The 17,182-nt window shown below is 38.5% G+C and overlaps 4 protein-coding genes across 5 annotated transcripts; 1 reads left to right on the top strand and 3 right to left on the bottom strand.

The window, feature by feature from the left end:
- Nucleotides 1-358: 358 nt before the first annotated feature.
- On the bottom strand, nucleotides 359-5,250 carry LOC117387320 (zinc finger protein 569-like). Its single transcript, XM_033984813.2, has 7 exons — nucleotides 5,070-5,250; nucleotides 4,424-4,626; nucleotides 3,562-3,663; nucleotides 3,399-3,494; nucleotides 3,198-3,308; nucleotides 2,990-3,113; nucleotides 359-2,527 (listed from the first exon to the last, which is right to left on the bottom strand). The coding sequence occupies exons 1-7, from the start codon at nucleotides 5,095-5,097 to the stop codon at nucleotides 633-635; spliced, it is 2,559 nt and encodes an 852-aa protein (XP_033840704.1). The 5' UTR covers nucleotides 5,098-5,250; the 3' UTR covers nucleotides 359-632.
- Nucleotides 5,251-6,418: 1,168 nt separating this feature from the next.
- Nucleotides 6,419-9,337, bottom strand: LOC117387323 (ER lumen protein-retaining receptor 2). Its single transcript, XM_033984818.2, has 5 exons — nucleotides 9,028-9,337; nucleotides 8,180-8,280; nucleotides 7,701-7,859; nucleotides 7,049-7,301; nucleotides 6,419-6,649 (listed from the first exon to the last, which is right to left on the bottom strand). The coding sequence occupies exons 1-5, from the start codon at nucleotides 9,116-9,118 to the stop codon at nucleotides 6,615-6,617; spliced, it is 639 nt and encodes a 212-aa protein (XP_033840709.1). The 5' UTR covers nucleotides 9,119-9,337; the 3' UTR covers nucleotides 6,419-6,614.
- A 318-nt stretch (nucleotides 9,338-9,655) lies between these two features.
- Nucleotides 9,656-12,182, bottom strand: mettl9 (methyltransferase like 9). Its single transcript, XM_033985072.2, has 5 exons — nucleotides 12,009-12,182; nucleotides 11,664-11,854; nucleotides 11,169-11,378; nucleotides 10,689-10,873; nucleotides 9,656-10,586 (listed from the first exon to the last, which is right to left on the bottom strand). Exons 1-5 carry the CDS (start codon nucleotides 12,180-12,182, stop codon nucleotides 10,360-10,362), a joined length of 987 nt encoding a protein of 328 aa, XP_033840963.1. The 3' UTR covers nucleotides 9,656-10,359.
- galk1 (galactokinase 1) lies at nucleotides 12,152-17,046 on the top strand. 2 transcript variants are annotated; one of them, XM_033985327.2, is made up of 9 exons: nucleotides 12,152-12,225; nucleotides 13,437-13,626; nucleotides 14,422-14,602; nucleotides 14,895-15,014; nucleotides 15,164-15,299; nucleotides 15,381-15,562; nucleotides 15,695-15,845; nucleotides 16,127-16,289; nucleotides 16,626-17,046. In XM_033985327.2, exons 2-9 carry the CDS (start codon nucleotides 13,465-13,467, stop codon nucleotides 16,701-16,703), a joined length of 1,173 nt encoding a protein of 390 aa, XP_033841218.1. In that variant the 5' UTR covers nucleotides 12,152-12,225; nucleotides 13,437-13,464; the 3' UTR covers nucleotides 16,704-17,046. The 2 variants fall into 2 exon arrangements, with proteins under 2 accessions (XP_033841218.1, XP_055085455.1); XM_055229480.1 differs by lacking the exon at nucleotides 12,152-12,225 and adding an exon at nucleotides 13,247-13,322.
- Nucleotides 17,047-17,182: the final 136 nt, after the last annotated feature.

Genomic DNA, 17,182 nt, shown 5'->3' on the forward strand with positions numbered 1-17,182 from the left:
ACATCCTTTACAATAAGTCCCAAAATCTATTTTTAGTGATATTGGTTTTAGCTTAGAAATAGGAATTGCCTGGAAACAACAAATGTTTACTAAACTGTCTGACAATTCATCCCTCCAGAGAACAGCTTTATTTGTTTATTTTTACAAAAAAGGTTTGAAATTGATTTTTCCTCTGTGCATAGTTTGTTACCCCCTTACAATTAAGGAAAAAACACATTAGCTTTACAAAGAGCCCAGTCATTTGTTTGTACTCCAAAGCATTCCAGAAGCATTCAGTTTTAATCAGGGGTAATTTTTGCCAGGCATCTTAGGGAAAATCAGCCATAACGGTAAGGGGTTAAGTAAAAGAAGCAAATAGTTCAATCAAAATTAATTTAATTCCTAAAGGAATCACTGTTATTTTTTTCATACATACAAATATGTAGAACTACATCAAACACTCATAAAATATTGTTTAATTTTCAAAACTATACAAATAACAATCCCTAATGCTTTTTAATTGCTGGCCGCCATACATTACAAGTGTGGCAGACAAAAATCATGTGTAAGCTGAAAAGCAGTGGCATTATCCACTTGATAAGGTTCAATCTGGCTGCATATGAAAACAACTGTAAAGATTGCATTAGCCTAAGCTATGTATGAACCAGTCTCCTGTGTCGCTTTAACCCATGTAAGCTTGTGAAGCCCTTGCTGCAGACTGCACACACATATGGCCGCTCTCCTGTGTGTGATCGCATGTGTAGAGTCAGAAAACATGACTGAACAAAGCCCTTTTGACAGACTGTGCATTTGAAGGGCCGCTCGCCGGTGTGGTAACGCCGGTGAATTTTGAGCTCAGCCAGTGACCTGAAGGACTTTTCACAGTCATCGCACTTAAACGGTCTCTCTCCAGTGTGGATCAGAGTGTGCCGCACTAAAGCATCTTTACCAAAAAAACCTTTCCCACAGAACTCGCAGGGAAAGCGCAGGCCTTTGTGATGGAAGTTATCATGTTTGAGCAGACATCTTCTGGAGGTGAACATCTTCCCACACTGCAGACAACCAAAGGCTGCAGCGGGCTTCTCCAGCACAGGCTCGCCAGAGTGATGCACTCTTGCCACATGCCTCGTCAAGGTCAAACTGTGGCGGAACTTTTTCCCACACTCCCAGCAGAGGTATGGATAAGCTTTAGTGTGCTTCCTCTGATGTTCCACCAGGTCCGAGTAGGATCTAAAGCGTTTTACACACTGGGGGCATTGGAAAGGTTGGTAGCCCGTATGTTTCCACTCATGACGGATAAAGCGTTTGAGGCTAACAAAGGTGGTCTGACAGTGAGCACAGGTGTATGGTTCTGTGGGGTTGTGCACGTCCACATAGTGTTTATGAAGAGCCTTGAATACAGGGAAGTTCTCCTCACAGTGATTACACTGAAATGGAGTGTGAGATTCTTTGTGCAAAGCCAGTGCATCCGAGTCCCGCACCAGCTTCATGCAGGCATGGCAGTAGAGGGGGTTGTGAGTTTGTTTATGAGAGTCCAACGTGGATTTGTATTTGAATGCTTTGTCACACTGATCACATTTAAAACAGTGCTTATCATCCTCAGTCTTCTCAGGGTCCACCTGTTGTTCGTCATAACAAATATTTCTTAAATGAAACCTGAATGTCTGTCTGCATTTGAATTCAGCGCTGCACTGTGGGCAGTAGAACGGTCCTTCTGCCACACTTTTGTCATCACCTGCTTCAGTCTCTTCTTCAGCTCCATCTACAACTGCTTTCTCTTGGCCATCAGTGTTCGTCTGGCTTGGCTGTTCATTTTTGTCTTTTACAATACTTGAACATTTATGGCGCTGCAGAAATCGTATACTCTTGTAGACCTTTTCACAGGAATAGCAAGAGTAGGGCGCCTCATCAGCGTGCTGGCTTATGTGACGCTCTAACAATTTGCTATGTGCCACTACCATGCCACAGACCTTACACGTTCGGTCATCCACGTCACTGCTTGGAGATTTTTTGGCATTGTTGGAGCTCTTCGTCTTTGTTCTTTTCCACTGAGAAAGTAAACGTTTCATCTTTAAACCACGGTTCTTTCGCACAGGTCTTTGTCCCAACACAAAGTCTGGATCCTCCAGTTGCTCCTTGCTTAATTTTACTTGAAAGTCTTCATCTTGAGGTGCTTTTTTGGGCCGACCACGACGCCTCTTGACCTGTTCGCCAAGCACAGTCACCTGCCCGTCCTCTCCAATCATCAGTGTGTCACTTTTGTTTGAGTGGTGATTGTCTTTGCTGCCCTCTACTGAATGCACCACTATCTCAATTGCTTCATTTTTTACTTCATTTCCCAAATCTACCCACGGTGCGTTCACCGCATCCTCACAGCTGCCTGGTGCAACATAGACTTTATCATCAGACTCCACCTCCATCTCACTGCAGATTGTATACGCCACGCCACTCTCTGAATCCGCCTCTGTTTGGGCACTAACAATTAACATACGTTCCTCTGATGGGAGACACAGGGCTGATAAAATGCCACTTTCAACAAACAGAGAATCTGAAATAGAAACAAAATATATAATAAGTTATGTAAGTGGAGACAGTAAACCACTGTGATTTTCATTACTGTCTTCAGTTAACCCGTGGAACTAACCAAAGTTTAAGGCAAAATTTATTATGAGTGATTATTAACCCATAGGATTTATTTTGCATTAATATTATATGTTGAAATGAATTGGTTTAAAACTGAAGTCTATACTCAACATGCAATAGCAAGATGGGACAAACATGGCCTAAATGAAATACAATTTGGTGCAGGAAAGAAACGCATAAGGGATTATAATTTACAGCCATAATAGAATAGGATATGATACAGAATAATGGCTGGACAATAGTAAAATATGATTGGTAACACTAACTGTTTAAAGTTAAATGTCTTCCATACTGTACTTCATTATTTTACCCAGACATTTGAGGGACACATGGCCAGTAGATCTTGAAAGAAAAAAAAAGATCTTACCAATGTTGTCTAATTGACTGAGGTCTTTGTAAGTGTCCAGCAACAGCTTCAGTTCCTGAGGATCTGAGAACGACTCCATATATTCGTTCAAAACGCAGGAAGGGTCACCAAGAAGTGATGCTATCTAACCAAAACAAGTCACACAAAAAAATTATTTTTCATGATAAATACAAAAATGGCAATCAAATACACACACAAAACCTTTTACCTGCTGCAGGGATTGAGTTGGGAGAAGCTTTTCAAGTCGAGTCAGAAACAGCCACATCAGGGTTTGGATTGCTTTGTCATACGTTGGACCAAAATCACCTGGGAAAACATCCTAAAACAGATAACAAAAATAATAATAAAATAATTAAAAACATACCCCATTCAAGCCAACATTAGAAAGCAAAGAAATGCATGATCTTACGTTAAAAAAATTTCTCCTCTCATCCGAGTCTCTCAGCAAGTTTTTAACAAGAGCCATGAAATGAGACTCTGATTGTTCATTCTCTGGATTAGGTGTCTGAAAAGAAATAAATGCTTACTCCCTGATTAATTGGACGTTAAAATATTAAACTAACCGCTCTTACCACTACAGTCCACAGAGCCTCTAGTTCCTGCATTCGGTCCAAATGAGGCTGGATGATCTGGATTTGAGCAGTGTCCTCACAGCGACACAGTTCTAAGATCAGCTGTGAAACAAGACAGCCACAGTCATTAATGTCACAGGTACAAACACTTTTTATTTTACCTGATATGGTCCTTGTCAAAAGGAGTCCCTTCACTTATGCTATTTCAGAAGTTGCTCTCTGAAGCTTAATGTTCACAAAGTATCTTGCAATCTATTTTTCCTGATTCTGAAGTGTGTTGAGAATTTTGGAAACTGCAAAATTTGAGCTGTCTCAAAAGAGAATCCACATTTTTTCGACTTTCGTAAACAAGACGTGTGTAACTTCTGCTCTGAAAGTCACATTTACAATTTATCTTGCAACACATGAAAGCAGCATTACACTTAGCACCACACCTATATTTTTGTTTTTCTGTTCATTTTTTTTTTTAACTTATAGTCATATTATTCATTGTTTATATTATTATTATTATTTTCTGAAGCAAGTTCCTAGTTTGTGAATTTTGTTCAGACAATGGCAAATAAACCAGACTCAGATTGATACTAAAGCAGTTAAGTTTAGGACTTATTTGTCAGAGGAACAGATTTAAGCACACACTGGATCTCAGATAAGATAAAAGAAAATAAGTATTTATTCTTTTTCATAATGTTTTAAATATTACTGGTGGGGCACAGGAACACTGTATATGAGGTGAACATGTTTGATATTCCAATTACAGTATGGACTTTACTTTTCAACTGCTCTTAAATTTTACATGTGTTGACTGTGTTGTGGTAACAGTGGTACAGTCGAAAGAGTGGAGAAGATTAGACTAGCTCCATACCCGTGCTCTGAGCCCCATTATCAGTTCAGCTCGTTGTCTTGTTGAAAGAAGCTGAGGAACGATGTCTGTCACCCTGAACACAAACTCCTCCAGAAGACCATAGTCAGACACGATCTTCTGGTCCACTGTCTGCCAAATCGCCGCAGAAATCAATCGATGAGGCGGAATCAAGAGACGCAAGTAGGAGAGGGAAAGAGAGGAGCCTAGAGGAAAAACATGTTAGTTTTTTTAGAGTGGTAAAATTGAGGTTGGCAGTATCAACTATTTTTTTTAAAAACACACTTCTAGAGGCTAAAAGCAATGTACGATCAGTTCAATAAATAGTCAAATAAAGCAAAAACACAGTTAAGACAGTTTTAGAATCGTATTTTGGGGCTTCGTAACTTATTAACCATAGCGACAAATGGAGCAACAACCTAGCCCTGGCAATTACATATCAGTCTGGTGTCCGATATGGGTTTTGTGGTTGGTTTGAACTTCGTAGTGTTTGTTTAAAGCTTGCTTTCAGTTTAATTCGCGTGCAGTGTTAATGTTGTTAACATATAAATATTTCTGTGTTACCAAACTACATTAGCAATGCTATTCCCGCGCGCGGTTTGTGTTGCGGCCTAGCCAGAGAGATGTCTTTTTAAACCTTTAAACTCACCTGGTAACACGGATACTCTCTTTTCCATCCTGTTTTTGTCTCCGCTTACATTCAAGTTACAAACATTAAGAAAACACTAAAAAAAATAGGCCGTTTTCGAGTGTTTTGCCTTGGTATAACCGAGTCGGGACTTTAAAGATAATCTTTGTGCGTCAACGGTTGCCCTGTTCCACCGAAATCAACAGTTCGACACCAAACAAAGACGTTTCAATAGTTCCGCCCTTCAGAAAAGTAGTTGCATACAGTGAAAAAAATGCTCACATAAGGAACACGGCAAAATTCATTTTATATTCTCATTCACAAACACCTACTATAATTTATAGCTATTATTATAATTACTAGCCTATACAACTTGAAACGGACATCCAATAATGCAGTAAAACACATTGTGATGTTTAGTGCATACATGTTAATATTCCTTCTGTAAATTGAAAAGGACAATACACAAAGAAACCATTCTGCACCATTTATTGAAAACAAGAAAAAATAAATACATCTGTCCCTCAAAGAGAAAATCATTACCTGTAGTCACAAACAAGAGGTGCATTTTAATGATGAATTACTATGTAAAGTATTGGTCATCCGAAATACTTTTGTAAATGTGTGATGATAAAAAGAAACCATATTAGTATGGAATTTACACTGACTGTGTGATTTTATATACAAGGCTTTCTTTTGAAAAAACTTTTGACTTAAATAGTCTCACTTGTGTACAGAGTATTACTGTGTGCACTTCTAAATCAATTTTGGAAATCCTTGTACTTGGGAATGCATACTGTAAATACAAATGCAAAACAATCCTCTGAAATAAAACCCCAACCCCAAATTTACTTTCCGTATAATTACAAATATTATGCCATTGTGGAAAAAGTCCTTTTCAGTTATTACACAGTGCCAAATCTGAACAATTTACATCAGCACATGGGCCCTGGCTACACTTACATGTACATTTTGCTATTTAAAAACAAAGAGATATGTTCTTTTCCCATTTTAAAATGAGTTTTGTCTTACCTCATTAGAACAGCTAGCACATGCAATTTTGTTTGGCTTCGACAGTCTCAGTTTAAAGTCTCTTTGAAACTGTTAGCAAGACTAAGCAAGAAAAAGAAACGTGTGTAAAATGTTGATTAGCCTTATTTAAACTACACTAAAATTCAATATCTGTTTCTTTTTTTTTAAAGTAATGAGATAAACATTTATATTGGACAAACAATCCTACCTGAAAAGAAGTGTAATGATTGAAATAAAAAATAAATAAAAAAACAACAGCTTTCAGGGCAAACCTAAATATTTGTGCACGTGTAGCCAGGACCTTAAAGAACACGATTGAATGTACAAAAAAATCTCAGTTTTCTTTGTTTTTTTTATACAGGGTAATAAAAAAAGTTAAGGCAAGATGCATCAAACAGAGATGCTGTTGATGTCCAGGAGGAGGTGCTCTGTCTCAGGCATCTTGCTCTAGTCTTAGGAGTAGAGGTGGGGGTGGTGGAGGTGGGCCTCTTCTCCACTAACCTCTGAGTCTGACACAGCACTCCTGTTTGGCACTTAAGCTGGCAGGCTCAGCTTCTTTCCTTTCAGCACTGAAATAGTAAACATATGCAAGTGTAATTAAATACCAAACCAGAGTATCATAATAAAATGTTTTGATATTTAGAAATTTCATGCAAATTGCTATACATTAAGCACAGATAATGTCCATATCATATTTTGATGGCAAGAAGATACATTATCAGCACACCCTTGGCAATGAAAAAACTGAAATTCTTTGAGGTCTTGTGATGGCTACATTGAGTCAGTGATAAAAGAGATATTAAAATGACAATGGGAGAAAAATTACATTTTCAGTTTTTAATTGATTTAAAATCAGTTACAAAAAAAAAAAAAACTTGACTGAGAAAACTATTTGAAGAGGGTAACAAAACACTCTAGCGCACACAAAAAGTAGGTGTTTTTCATGCTTCGGCTCAGTCCTGACTTACCTTTTGTGACATACAAATAGAAGAAATCGCAGTACAGAATGGTCTGCACTACTCCAGCCACAATGGCGATCATGTCAAAGAAGCCCTCAAAGTAAAACCTCCAAATCCAGTTGATGAGGTAGAGGGCTCTATAAAGTCCCAGGAAGAACAGATAGTGTGTGGTGATGGTCTCAGCCTCCCCTGTTTTGCTGATCATGAAAAGCTGCGGCAAGATTGCCACCGACTCCAGGTAGATGGAAAATGTCCACAGAATCTGAGCCACACAAAAAGATAACATCAACCAAACCCAAGGACAACACAAGACTTAGAATGAGATGTTCTAATCTACTAACAGTCTTTTATGAAGATCAAATGCATAATTTTCTGCTCATTATGGTGAATCTGAGTGATTATAACAATGAAGCATTCTGACATTTGCTAAACGATTTTAGTTCTTATTACATTTAGCAGTAATCTTTTTTTGTAGGGATAACCTGCCATTAGCTTTTCAAGGAGGAAGGAAATTCTTTCCTAGTAATACTAAATCCCACTGTGCAATGAAATATATCACTTGTATCTGTCAAGTTTGGTGTTAATCTGGCTTCATAAAAAGAATCAGCTTGTATTTTTTCATAAACTGTCCTTGCTATTACAGGAGGCAGTAATAGGTTACCTCAAGGGGGGAGAAGTCATGGTTGACAAGGAAAGCAAGTCCCCCCACAGGAACCACCAAAAACTCCACTCTGAAGGTGTCATGGTTGCCATCATATGTGGCTTTAAACTTTGCATAGATCAGATATACAGTGGCATACGCACACCCGATGTAGATAACCTAAGAGAAAAAAAAAAACAGGCAACAAATAGTTTAATAAACCATTACTATAAGTGATCAATATATCAATTATCTGCATTTGTGTGAATGTATAATGTGTTCGAGAAATTGCACTGCCATGTTTCACTGAGGGTGCGCACAGCCAGCTCAGTGATGTTCAAATTACTTATATCTCCTATGGTTTTATAGTGTCTACATCAAGGTACAATATTTATTGTGGCATTATTAATGACAGAAATGTCATCTTTTCTCTAAAACTGCCTTTAGTGCAGTTATGATTACAATGACCTCTAAGAAAGTGTGATGGCCTTAGATTTTACCTTCATGGTGGTGTTGTAAAGCGAGATGAATGAGGTTAGCAGGTCCAGGTAACGAGTAGTAAACACTAAGGCAAATAAGACCTGGCTCTTTCCAGAAATACCTGTAAAAACAGACCAACACATTGATTACTTAGTTTGTCATCAGTTACACCTATTTCATGGGGTGATAACAGGGCGAGTTAAAAAATAAAATAAAATGAACACAACGTACCACAGTCAAAGATATAAGCCAGTCAAAAACACCCCCCTCCTCACTCATAGTATGCATATCAATATGTTCAACAGACAACTGATAACCATTGACCTTTGATACATTATGGCGAGTTAGACCTAAAGGCGGTGCAGTTTAAACGGGATATTGGACATATTAAAAGTTGCAAAAGTTTGAAAACACAAAATTTGAACATATTCAGAAAAGCACTCAAAAATGCCTGCATGCACGCGTCTGTCAAAGTTGGTGCCACGTCAGACGTCATGTTGGCGACGCAAAGCACAGGAACTGGCAATGTCCAACCTACCATCCAACAGTTTTTTAGTTAGGCCAAACACAGGAAAGCGTGCGGTCCAAAAGGCTCTGACTCTACAAAATGCACAATTCACTTATAAATAATAATGGTCCGTAGTAGAAGCGTCAGTTATTATAAGGAGACAACTATTGAAAGCGCACAGTGGCTGTGCTATAGCCAACAAGCTAACATTAGCCGAGAACCCGGCTATTGGGGTTCCACGGGACATCAGGCATAATTGGCATAACTCCTCAAATAAAGTATCAAATTTGAACTTAACTGCATAGTTTGCGCAAAACGGATAGTTACAGAAACGGCAAGTTTGGCCATATATCTACTTACCGGCACAAGACCTGGTTTTCCATATCTTTAGCAGCAGAATGATGATGGCTGCTAAATGGGAGAGATCACCAGATAGCCTGAAGATGTTCATGTTTTTGGAGGTGCTGGCGGAAGCCTAAGCAAACTAACACTCTTATTAGTGCTACGATGTGTTCTTCTAAATGTTAAATTGTAGAGGTAACAGTCCAGTGACAGTACTAATGACTGATTCTAGATTTAGAGGAAGAAAATGGCGAGTAAAGCGCGACGTGGCTGAGGGACGTGGCTAATGCAGCAGCATCCAATGTCCAACGAGAAACGCTCAACGCTTCAGCCAATCAGATGACGTGCACGCTATATTTACATGGAGCTTGAAGTTCTTCAATTTAATTTGCGTCGAGGTTGCGTTGATTTAATGAAACTAAACTACTCGAGAATTGCCTCAATAGGAAAATTGTTGTTTTAATATCACGCTGCATTTTGTCCCAGACAGCAACTTCTTCTAACGTAATACCATGAAATGGCAATAAATTAACATTCTTTTTTTTTCTGAATCACTTGATAAGAGTGATTGCTCACAAGAGAGTTAAGTGTTATATATATATATATATATATATATATATATATATATATATATATATAGTTAATCAAGACAGTACTTCTTATTTAATGGTTTAAAAATGTGATTGAAACACACAACATGGCACAGTTCAATTTCTTTATACACTGCCTGGTTAAAAAAGTCATCAGTTGGATTTTGTTGCATGTTGGAAAGTCTGATTTTTCCCTGAACCTTTCCCATAATCTGACCCTGAAGAAGCCTGCCATTGTTATCTCGCAATATAACCAGAGAAGACCAAAATCAATTGGTGGATTCTGAACATAATTATGGACTGGGGGCATTTTTGGCCTCTTGAGACTTAATGTCTCATTTTAAAATGGGACCTCTTGACCTTTAAACAGTTACAAATGGTTAAGTCCAGATGGGTACTTTTGGCCATGCAATGCATTAGTGACAACTAAATTGATATTATTCCATAGCAGTTCAGTTACATTTCCATTTACAATTGTTTAAGGCAGTGATTTCCAATTCAATTTTTCAACAAAAAACACATAACTTGACAAGATAAAACATATACAAATGATATGAATGTTTGGCAGCTTATGAAAATTTAATTAAAGTGTCCAAGTCTTTTATCATGCACCAAATTTAGATAGTTATAGCACATTTACTATGGTTTTTTTCACATTCAAATTGAAAATAAAACAACACTGCAGGTTTTAAATTATGAAGGTCTTGAGGAAAAAAGTGCCTTGTGATTCCTCATTAAATATTCCACAACGCTCTGGGGTTCATTGGACATTCTGACTTTGACTTGTTGGTTTTAGGACAAAGACCGCATCATCCAGTACATAATAATCATTGTACATGTCACCTTCACAGAGGTAAGGTAGTCGTGTCACTGCCTCTACTTCAAACCCAGTCTTTTCAAATACCTCTGTGGACAAGTTCGTCACTTGCTCCTCCCAAGTTTTTCCTTTAATCCTTAAATGTTTTTTGGGGCGCTGCCACTGCCCTCCTGAATGACAAAAAAATGAATTACAATGACATGATTGACTGAAGGACTAACTCTTTATTTAATGACTCCTTTGTAAATAAAAAAAAACAAAATTAAACTCACCAACTTCCACATAAGCCTGGAAAGGCACCACTGCAGCCAGGATGAGTCTGCCAGTTTTGGGGACGAGGGATTTGTGTATGTCTCGTAGAAGAGCCAGAGGATCATCATAGCGGTCAAGCAAGTTTAGACAGCTTATGAGATCATATTTAAACCCAGTCTGATGCCATTCATCTATGTCCAGCAATCTTCATAAAAATGAACACAGAATCAAGAACTTTTAAGCAAACAAATTGTAATAGACAAGCGAACCGCAGGAATCAGATCTGATCCATCTTATGATATTATTACTATTTTGGTAATATCATACATTGATTCAGTGCTTCTCTGATTAATTGAAATTTATTGTACAAAGAGTTTGGGGTATGTAACAATGCCATATCATGAGATCTGGACATCACAGCTTACTTCTATGGGTAGATCAACGCATAAATACATATGAATTGAAATATGAAGCTGTACAGGGAGGATTAATATACTCACTTGTAATTCTTCCTCTGCAGATGCCACTTCATGGGCGGAGAGACCTCAGTGGCATAGACCTCCCTAAAGTGAGGGCCCATGATCTGAGTGACTCCTCCATCCCCAGCCCCCAGGTCCAGCAGCCGGTCAGCTCTCCACTCCGGGCCCACTCTGAGGAGGCGCTGAAACTGCTCCGATGAGAAGACAAACATGGACCCACGACTCAGAAAACTGAAGATGTGAAGAAAACGTACAGACATAAAGTAAGAACAAAAACAATATATCTGTATGAAAAGATTTTGGCAACTCAGATTTTAGTTATACATTTAAGACTTTAGTTCTTAAGGCTGTAGTTGCTTGGCTTCTCATTAGCTGAATGCAAGTTACAGGGTACGTTTTTGTATTTTCACTTCAGTCTGTGAATGCCAGTGTGTGTCTACTAGCGAACGTGTTTCTGATAATTAGACTACACCTATTTTCTTAACAGGAAAAAGTCATAGGCAGAGCAGTACTTGCCCATTGATTGATGTGCGTGAAACCACAGGGCTGAGGACAGTGGACACAAATGAGTGGTAAAGCTGAGTGAAGAGCCAGCCTGATTTTTCCATGCTGCGTTTAAGGAAAACTTTTGTGTCCCGGTCCAGGCTGCTCTGAACAAAGAGGGGCTGCAGTTTGTCTCCCAGGATGTCTGGGACACACCGGTACCACTGCAACAGAAAGTAATCATCTGAACAAACTTAGTTATACATTACACACAGATAAGTTATATGTAGTCTAAATAAGCTCGCTTCTACGTTCATGCATTGCAGTTCAAGGTATAATAAAACAAAATAATGTAAGGAGAAAAAGGTTCAAATTTACCTCGTCATATTCAGGAGCCATCGTCTCGCTCATCGTGTTGACAGTTAATAGGGCGCGCACCACGGGACTGCGCACGTACCTGCCTGTCCACATTCTTCTGACGGCGAGAAGAAAGCCCACGTAGAACAACACCCACGCCACAAAAACCACAGTCCTCAGCTGCAAGGAAGACATACCGGACAGGAGCAGCGTGGATTTTACCAACCAGGGCACAGCAGTGAGTGGATACAAGGGTTAATATTGCATGTTGAAGGAATAACTAGCCAATGGTAAAGCAACACGAGTGGCCATGGCTCCAGCTGAGATTAAACAAGAAAACAAACCTTGTGGGCGCGGTGGGCTAACGCTCAGACGCTATTTACTCGTCATCTTTGTCTCAGTATAAATCCATTTAGGGAGATTAGGCCTAAATAAACATTATTCACTGAACAGAGTTACTGGGTTCTTAGTGCACAGCATCTTCGTGCATCTGCCATACAGCTACTTCCGCTTCCGCTTCCTCATCACTTTGCTAACGTCAAACCGAAGGTGCATGTTGCCACCTACTGTATCGGAGTATACAGCATCATTACTTTTTGATGACACGCTTATATAAAACGTACCAGTTGGTGTACCCTAGTGCTACTTGCATTTTCTTAACGAGGAGTAGATTTTTATTATATGAACTCAACCATACTACTACTACTACTACTACTACTACTACTACTACTACTACTACTACTAGTACTACTACTACTACTACCCAGTGTCTTTGAATTTGCCTTGTGCAAGACACTTTGCCCACGTTGCCATGCATAAATCCATGTATTAAACCCTAAATCTAAGCCACTCTATTTAAGGCAAAAGCAAACATTTACAAATTATATGATCCACCAGGGAATACGTTATTATATTACATAAGCCTAGATGCATTATGAGACGAGCTATGGTTGACAGATGCGGATTGCACAAATATAATAATAATAATAATAATAATAATAACAACAACAACAACAACAACAACAACAACAACAACAACAACAACAACAATTATTATAATTATAATTATAATAATAAGTTACAGTTCTTGAAAGGACTATTCTAAAGGAGGAAGTACCAATAATCACGTGACTCCCGGGGTGCATCCAATTCTTTATAACTCCTCAAAACTTCAACTTCAATACTTGTAAATCCCATAGACCAGTGAGAGCCACAGAGGACAGATGTAAACTGTTTTTTATTGGCTCTCTGTCCTCAATGGGCGGGACCGAGGAGTTGTGGCTTTGAGTGGTCATGGATAGGACGCAAAGTTAAGAACTGGAATGCACATAGGAAGTAATCAAAAATCACTTGACTTGCACTTACTGTAAAACGGGCGTACTAGCTACATATTTTCATTGTGAATCATCTGAATTCTAACCTAATCTGATTTTAATTTGTTATTTTTAGTTGTTGTCGATAAAGAAGGACTGGTTTCATGGCCAGTGCTGTGCGTGCCGTTTCGGAGCTGGTTGAAGAAGCTCGCTTGAAGTTTGTGCAGGAATTTGGAGAAGAGCCGCAACTAGCTGCATGTGCACCTGGCAGAGTCAACCTGATCGGAGAGCACACGGACTACAATGACGGCTTTGTCATGCCAATGGTAACAGCTTTGTAATCACTGACTGTAGCAGTTTCCACCACCCGTAATAACATGTTCAACAAAAAGCATTCTAAGGAATCTCTAGCCAGCAAGTTATCGGAATGAAGTTTAGCATGATTAGGTGTTGGGCCGGTGATGTAATTGATATGAAGGAAATGTAGCCGAAATATGTTGGCAGGATCTGCATCTACTGCTAAAATTTCAACATTCATAACGTTTTGACTGGGTTTTTATTTCTTACATTTTAGTGGGGCATATGATCATTGACCAAATATACAGCATTGAATTAAAGCTGCTCTACCACCTGCTTGTCCCCATAGTAACCAGAAAAGTTACATATGTAGTTGCATAGTGCACCATAAATGAAGCTGTTTTGGACCATCTGGATCAGATTAATACTTTTATGCACATTACTTACTTACTACAAATATGAAAATCACCTCATTTAAAGGTACACTGAAAAACATTAGTGTAATGTCTCCATGGATGTTTTCTTTCTATAGAGATAAGCAAGCCAGGTTACAGATATCCTTAGCGAGGTAACTCCACTCACAATGAATGAATTCCCTTTTTTTCAAAGACATTTTGTGGTAAAAACACCCATAATGAAATAAATGCTATAGACTATAGATATGTTTAATGCCATACTGTGGAATAATCCAGGCAAAGTAACAACATGTTCATGGAGACCAGAAAAATTATGCATTGCGCCTTTTAATCTGTCAGGGTAACTAACTGCATGTTTTGTGTTTATTTAATTTACTGTGTGTCCTTATATTTGTTACACTATCAAAGGCCCTGCCAATGGTGACAGTAGTGGTTGGCAAACAAAACTCAGGTCACGATGTTTGCATAGTAACATTAAATGAGGATGCAGACCAGCCTCGGAGAGTGGACTTCAACCTGCAGACTGATCTGGTTTCTGGAAAACCTAGATGGGCAAACTATGTCAAGGGAGTTATACACCATTATAGAGGTAAATGAGTTAAGTGCTCCTTTTTTCATCACTATTAAATAAAATAAAAAAGTTTCAACTTGTAAATTGTAAGTTGAAAATAACTATGCATTTTTCTACATTTTAAATTACTGTTAGCTCTATGAATGACTATACTATTGAAGCCTTGTACTAATAAGTAAGAGACACCCTGACATGTGGTTAAGTGGTAAAGCTGCTGACTCTTGCAGAATGTCCTCTCACTCTGCATTATAATGACATATATGACATATATATACTCCATGTGCTATAGCCCAATGTATTTTCTCCATAGCTCCTCCTGTCCCAGGGTTCAGGGCGGTGATAGTGAGCAGCGTTCCTCTTGGAGGAGGTCTGTCCAGCTCTGCTTCACTGGAGGTGGCTTTCTACTCTTTTTTACAGCAGATCAAACCAGGTGAAGGTCCAGAGCTATCAGTTAAATCATCAACAGCAAGCTGTACTATATTGTATTGTAGCTGGCTAGTTTATTCTAAATGAGATGATGATTAGTCTGGTACACTTTCAGAAATATTTTTACAAGCGGATCATTGATTTTGTTTTCAGATGATGGCAATGAAGTGGCTAAGGCAATAGCTTGTCAGCAGGGGGAGCACTCTCATGCCGGGGTTCCTTGTGGCATTATGGATCAGTTTGTCGCTGTTCTGGGCAAAAAAGATCACGCTCTGCTCATTGACTGCAGGTTGTGATCTAATAACTTACAAAAGACTGACATATAAAAAGAGTTCTTGTCTGTAACAATATTAAAATGTTGACATTTTAGATCAATGGAAGCCAAGCCTGTCCCTCTGTTGGATACCAGCCTTGTCATTTTGATCACAAATTCCAATGTAAAGCACTCACTGAGTGGCAGTGAGTATCCCACCAGACGAAGGCAGTGTGAGCAGGCTGCTGTCAGCCTGGGCAAGGTCAGCCTGCGAGAGGCTACTTTGAAGGAACTGGAAGGTATATTATATAAACATAGATCTGTATGTCTTGTACATTTTCATGATGAACTGTAGAGCTATTATGCCACATTTATAGATTCCATTTGCAATTTATAATAGTACTAATTATATATTTTCTCCTCTCCCTTAGAGGCAAAAGACCGGCTGGATGAAGTAACTTACAAGCGAGCATGCCATGTAATTGAAGAGATACAAAGAACAGAACAGGCCGCTGAAGCCTTGAAGAGTGGAGCTTACAAAGAAGTTGGCAAACTAATGGTAGAGAGCCACAACTCCCTCAGGTATTATGGACTTTAATTTAAAAAACTAATAATAATAAACCTATAAACCAATGTATGATTTGACTTTAGAGCCAACTATTGTACACAAATCAAAGTTTTTTTATTTCAACTTTGTCGTGAATTTTTACTTATTTACCAGTTACAGAGATATTACCCATAAACCAAGTCAAAACCCAAATTCTGCCTTAGAATTCTCACCAGCCCTCTACCTAAAATTTAAAGTCTGATGTTATCACATAAACCTGACCTATTGACCCTAATGGTGGCATGTGTGTTGTCAGGGACCTGTATGAGGTGAGCTGTCCAGAGCTGGATGAGTTGGTGGCGGCTGCTCTGGAAGTGGAGGGAGTGTTTGGCAGCAGGATGACCGGAGGAGGTTTTGGAGGGTGTACAGTGACCTTGCTGCAGGCCAATGCTGTTGATAAGACAATCAGCCACATCAAGGTAGAACACTAAACTTATGTATGTTACTGATTACATTTATTACAGGCATGTATGTCAGACCAAATCACACAAAATAAAGTTATACGTTTTCTACAATACCACTGATTAAATGGAGAGAAACTGCTTAACTTTCACCCAGAAAGCAGGTTAATCATATTTAATCAAATTTTATACAAACACTGAAACTCCAAATACTTATTAAACACTTCAACAGTATTGAATTACCTTTTTGCTTATTTTTGTACACCTATACAGCTGTACCAAGTGCATTGTTTTAAATAATTATTTCTACATACTACATGTATCAGCATTTGAATATTTCCCTCTTTTTTCCAGGAGCAATACAGTGGAAATGCCACATTCTACATAACAACCCCATCAGAGGGAGCCCAAGCTCTAAGTTTCAGTTCATGATTGCAGTTGACTCAGAAAAGAGATTAATAAAACATTCCACTTGCAAAATGTGAAGACAACCAGTTTAGTTATGTCTTTAATTACATATAAGTACAATCATTTTATATTGTTTTGTAACTTATAGTTACGATTGTTATTGCTATGAAGTTTTTTTTAGATTACTTTTCTTTGGAACAACTCATGAGGTCAAGTCGTTTACCAGGATGGTAGATAGAGCTCCTCTGGCAAGACATTTCACCTATTTGGCTATGTTTATGGCATAGCCTAGGTGTATAAATGACTGTGGATTGCTTGTGATCTATGTAATATTCTAAATTAAATAAATAAATGCACAATTAACTGTATCAGGAATGAATGTAATTTATTATTATGTAAATATATCTGGGGGCTAGTCCTCTTGCCTATTTGACCTCTGCTTAAAATGCCAAAGCAAAAAACAAATGCCAAAACGCATCTACCTGTCATTTTTATTTGTTCTT

This window comes from Periophthalmus magnuspinnatus, chromosome 19 (assembly GCF_009829125.3).
Source record: "Periophthalmus magnuspinnatus isolate fPerMag1 chromosome 19, fPerMag1.2.pri, whole genome shotgun sequence".
Taxonomy (NCBI): Eukaryota; Metazoa; Chordata; class Actinopteri; order Gobiiformes; family Gobiidae; genus Periophthalmus; species Periophthalmus magnuspinnatus.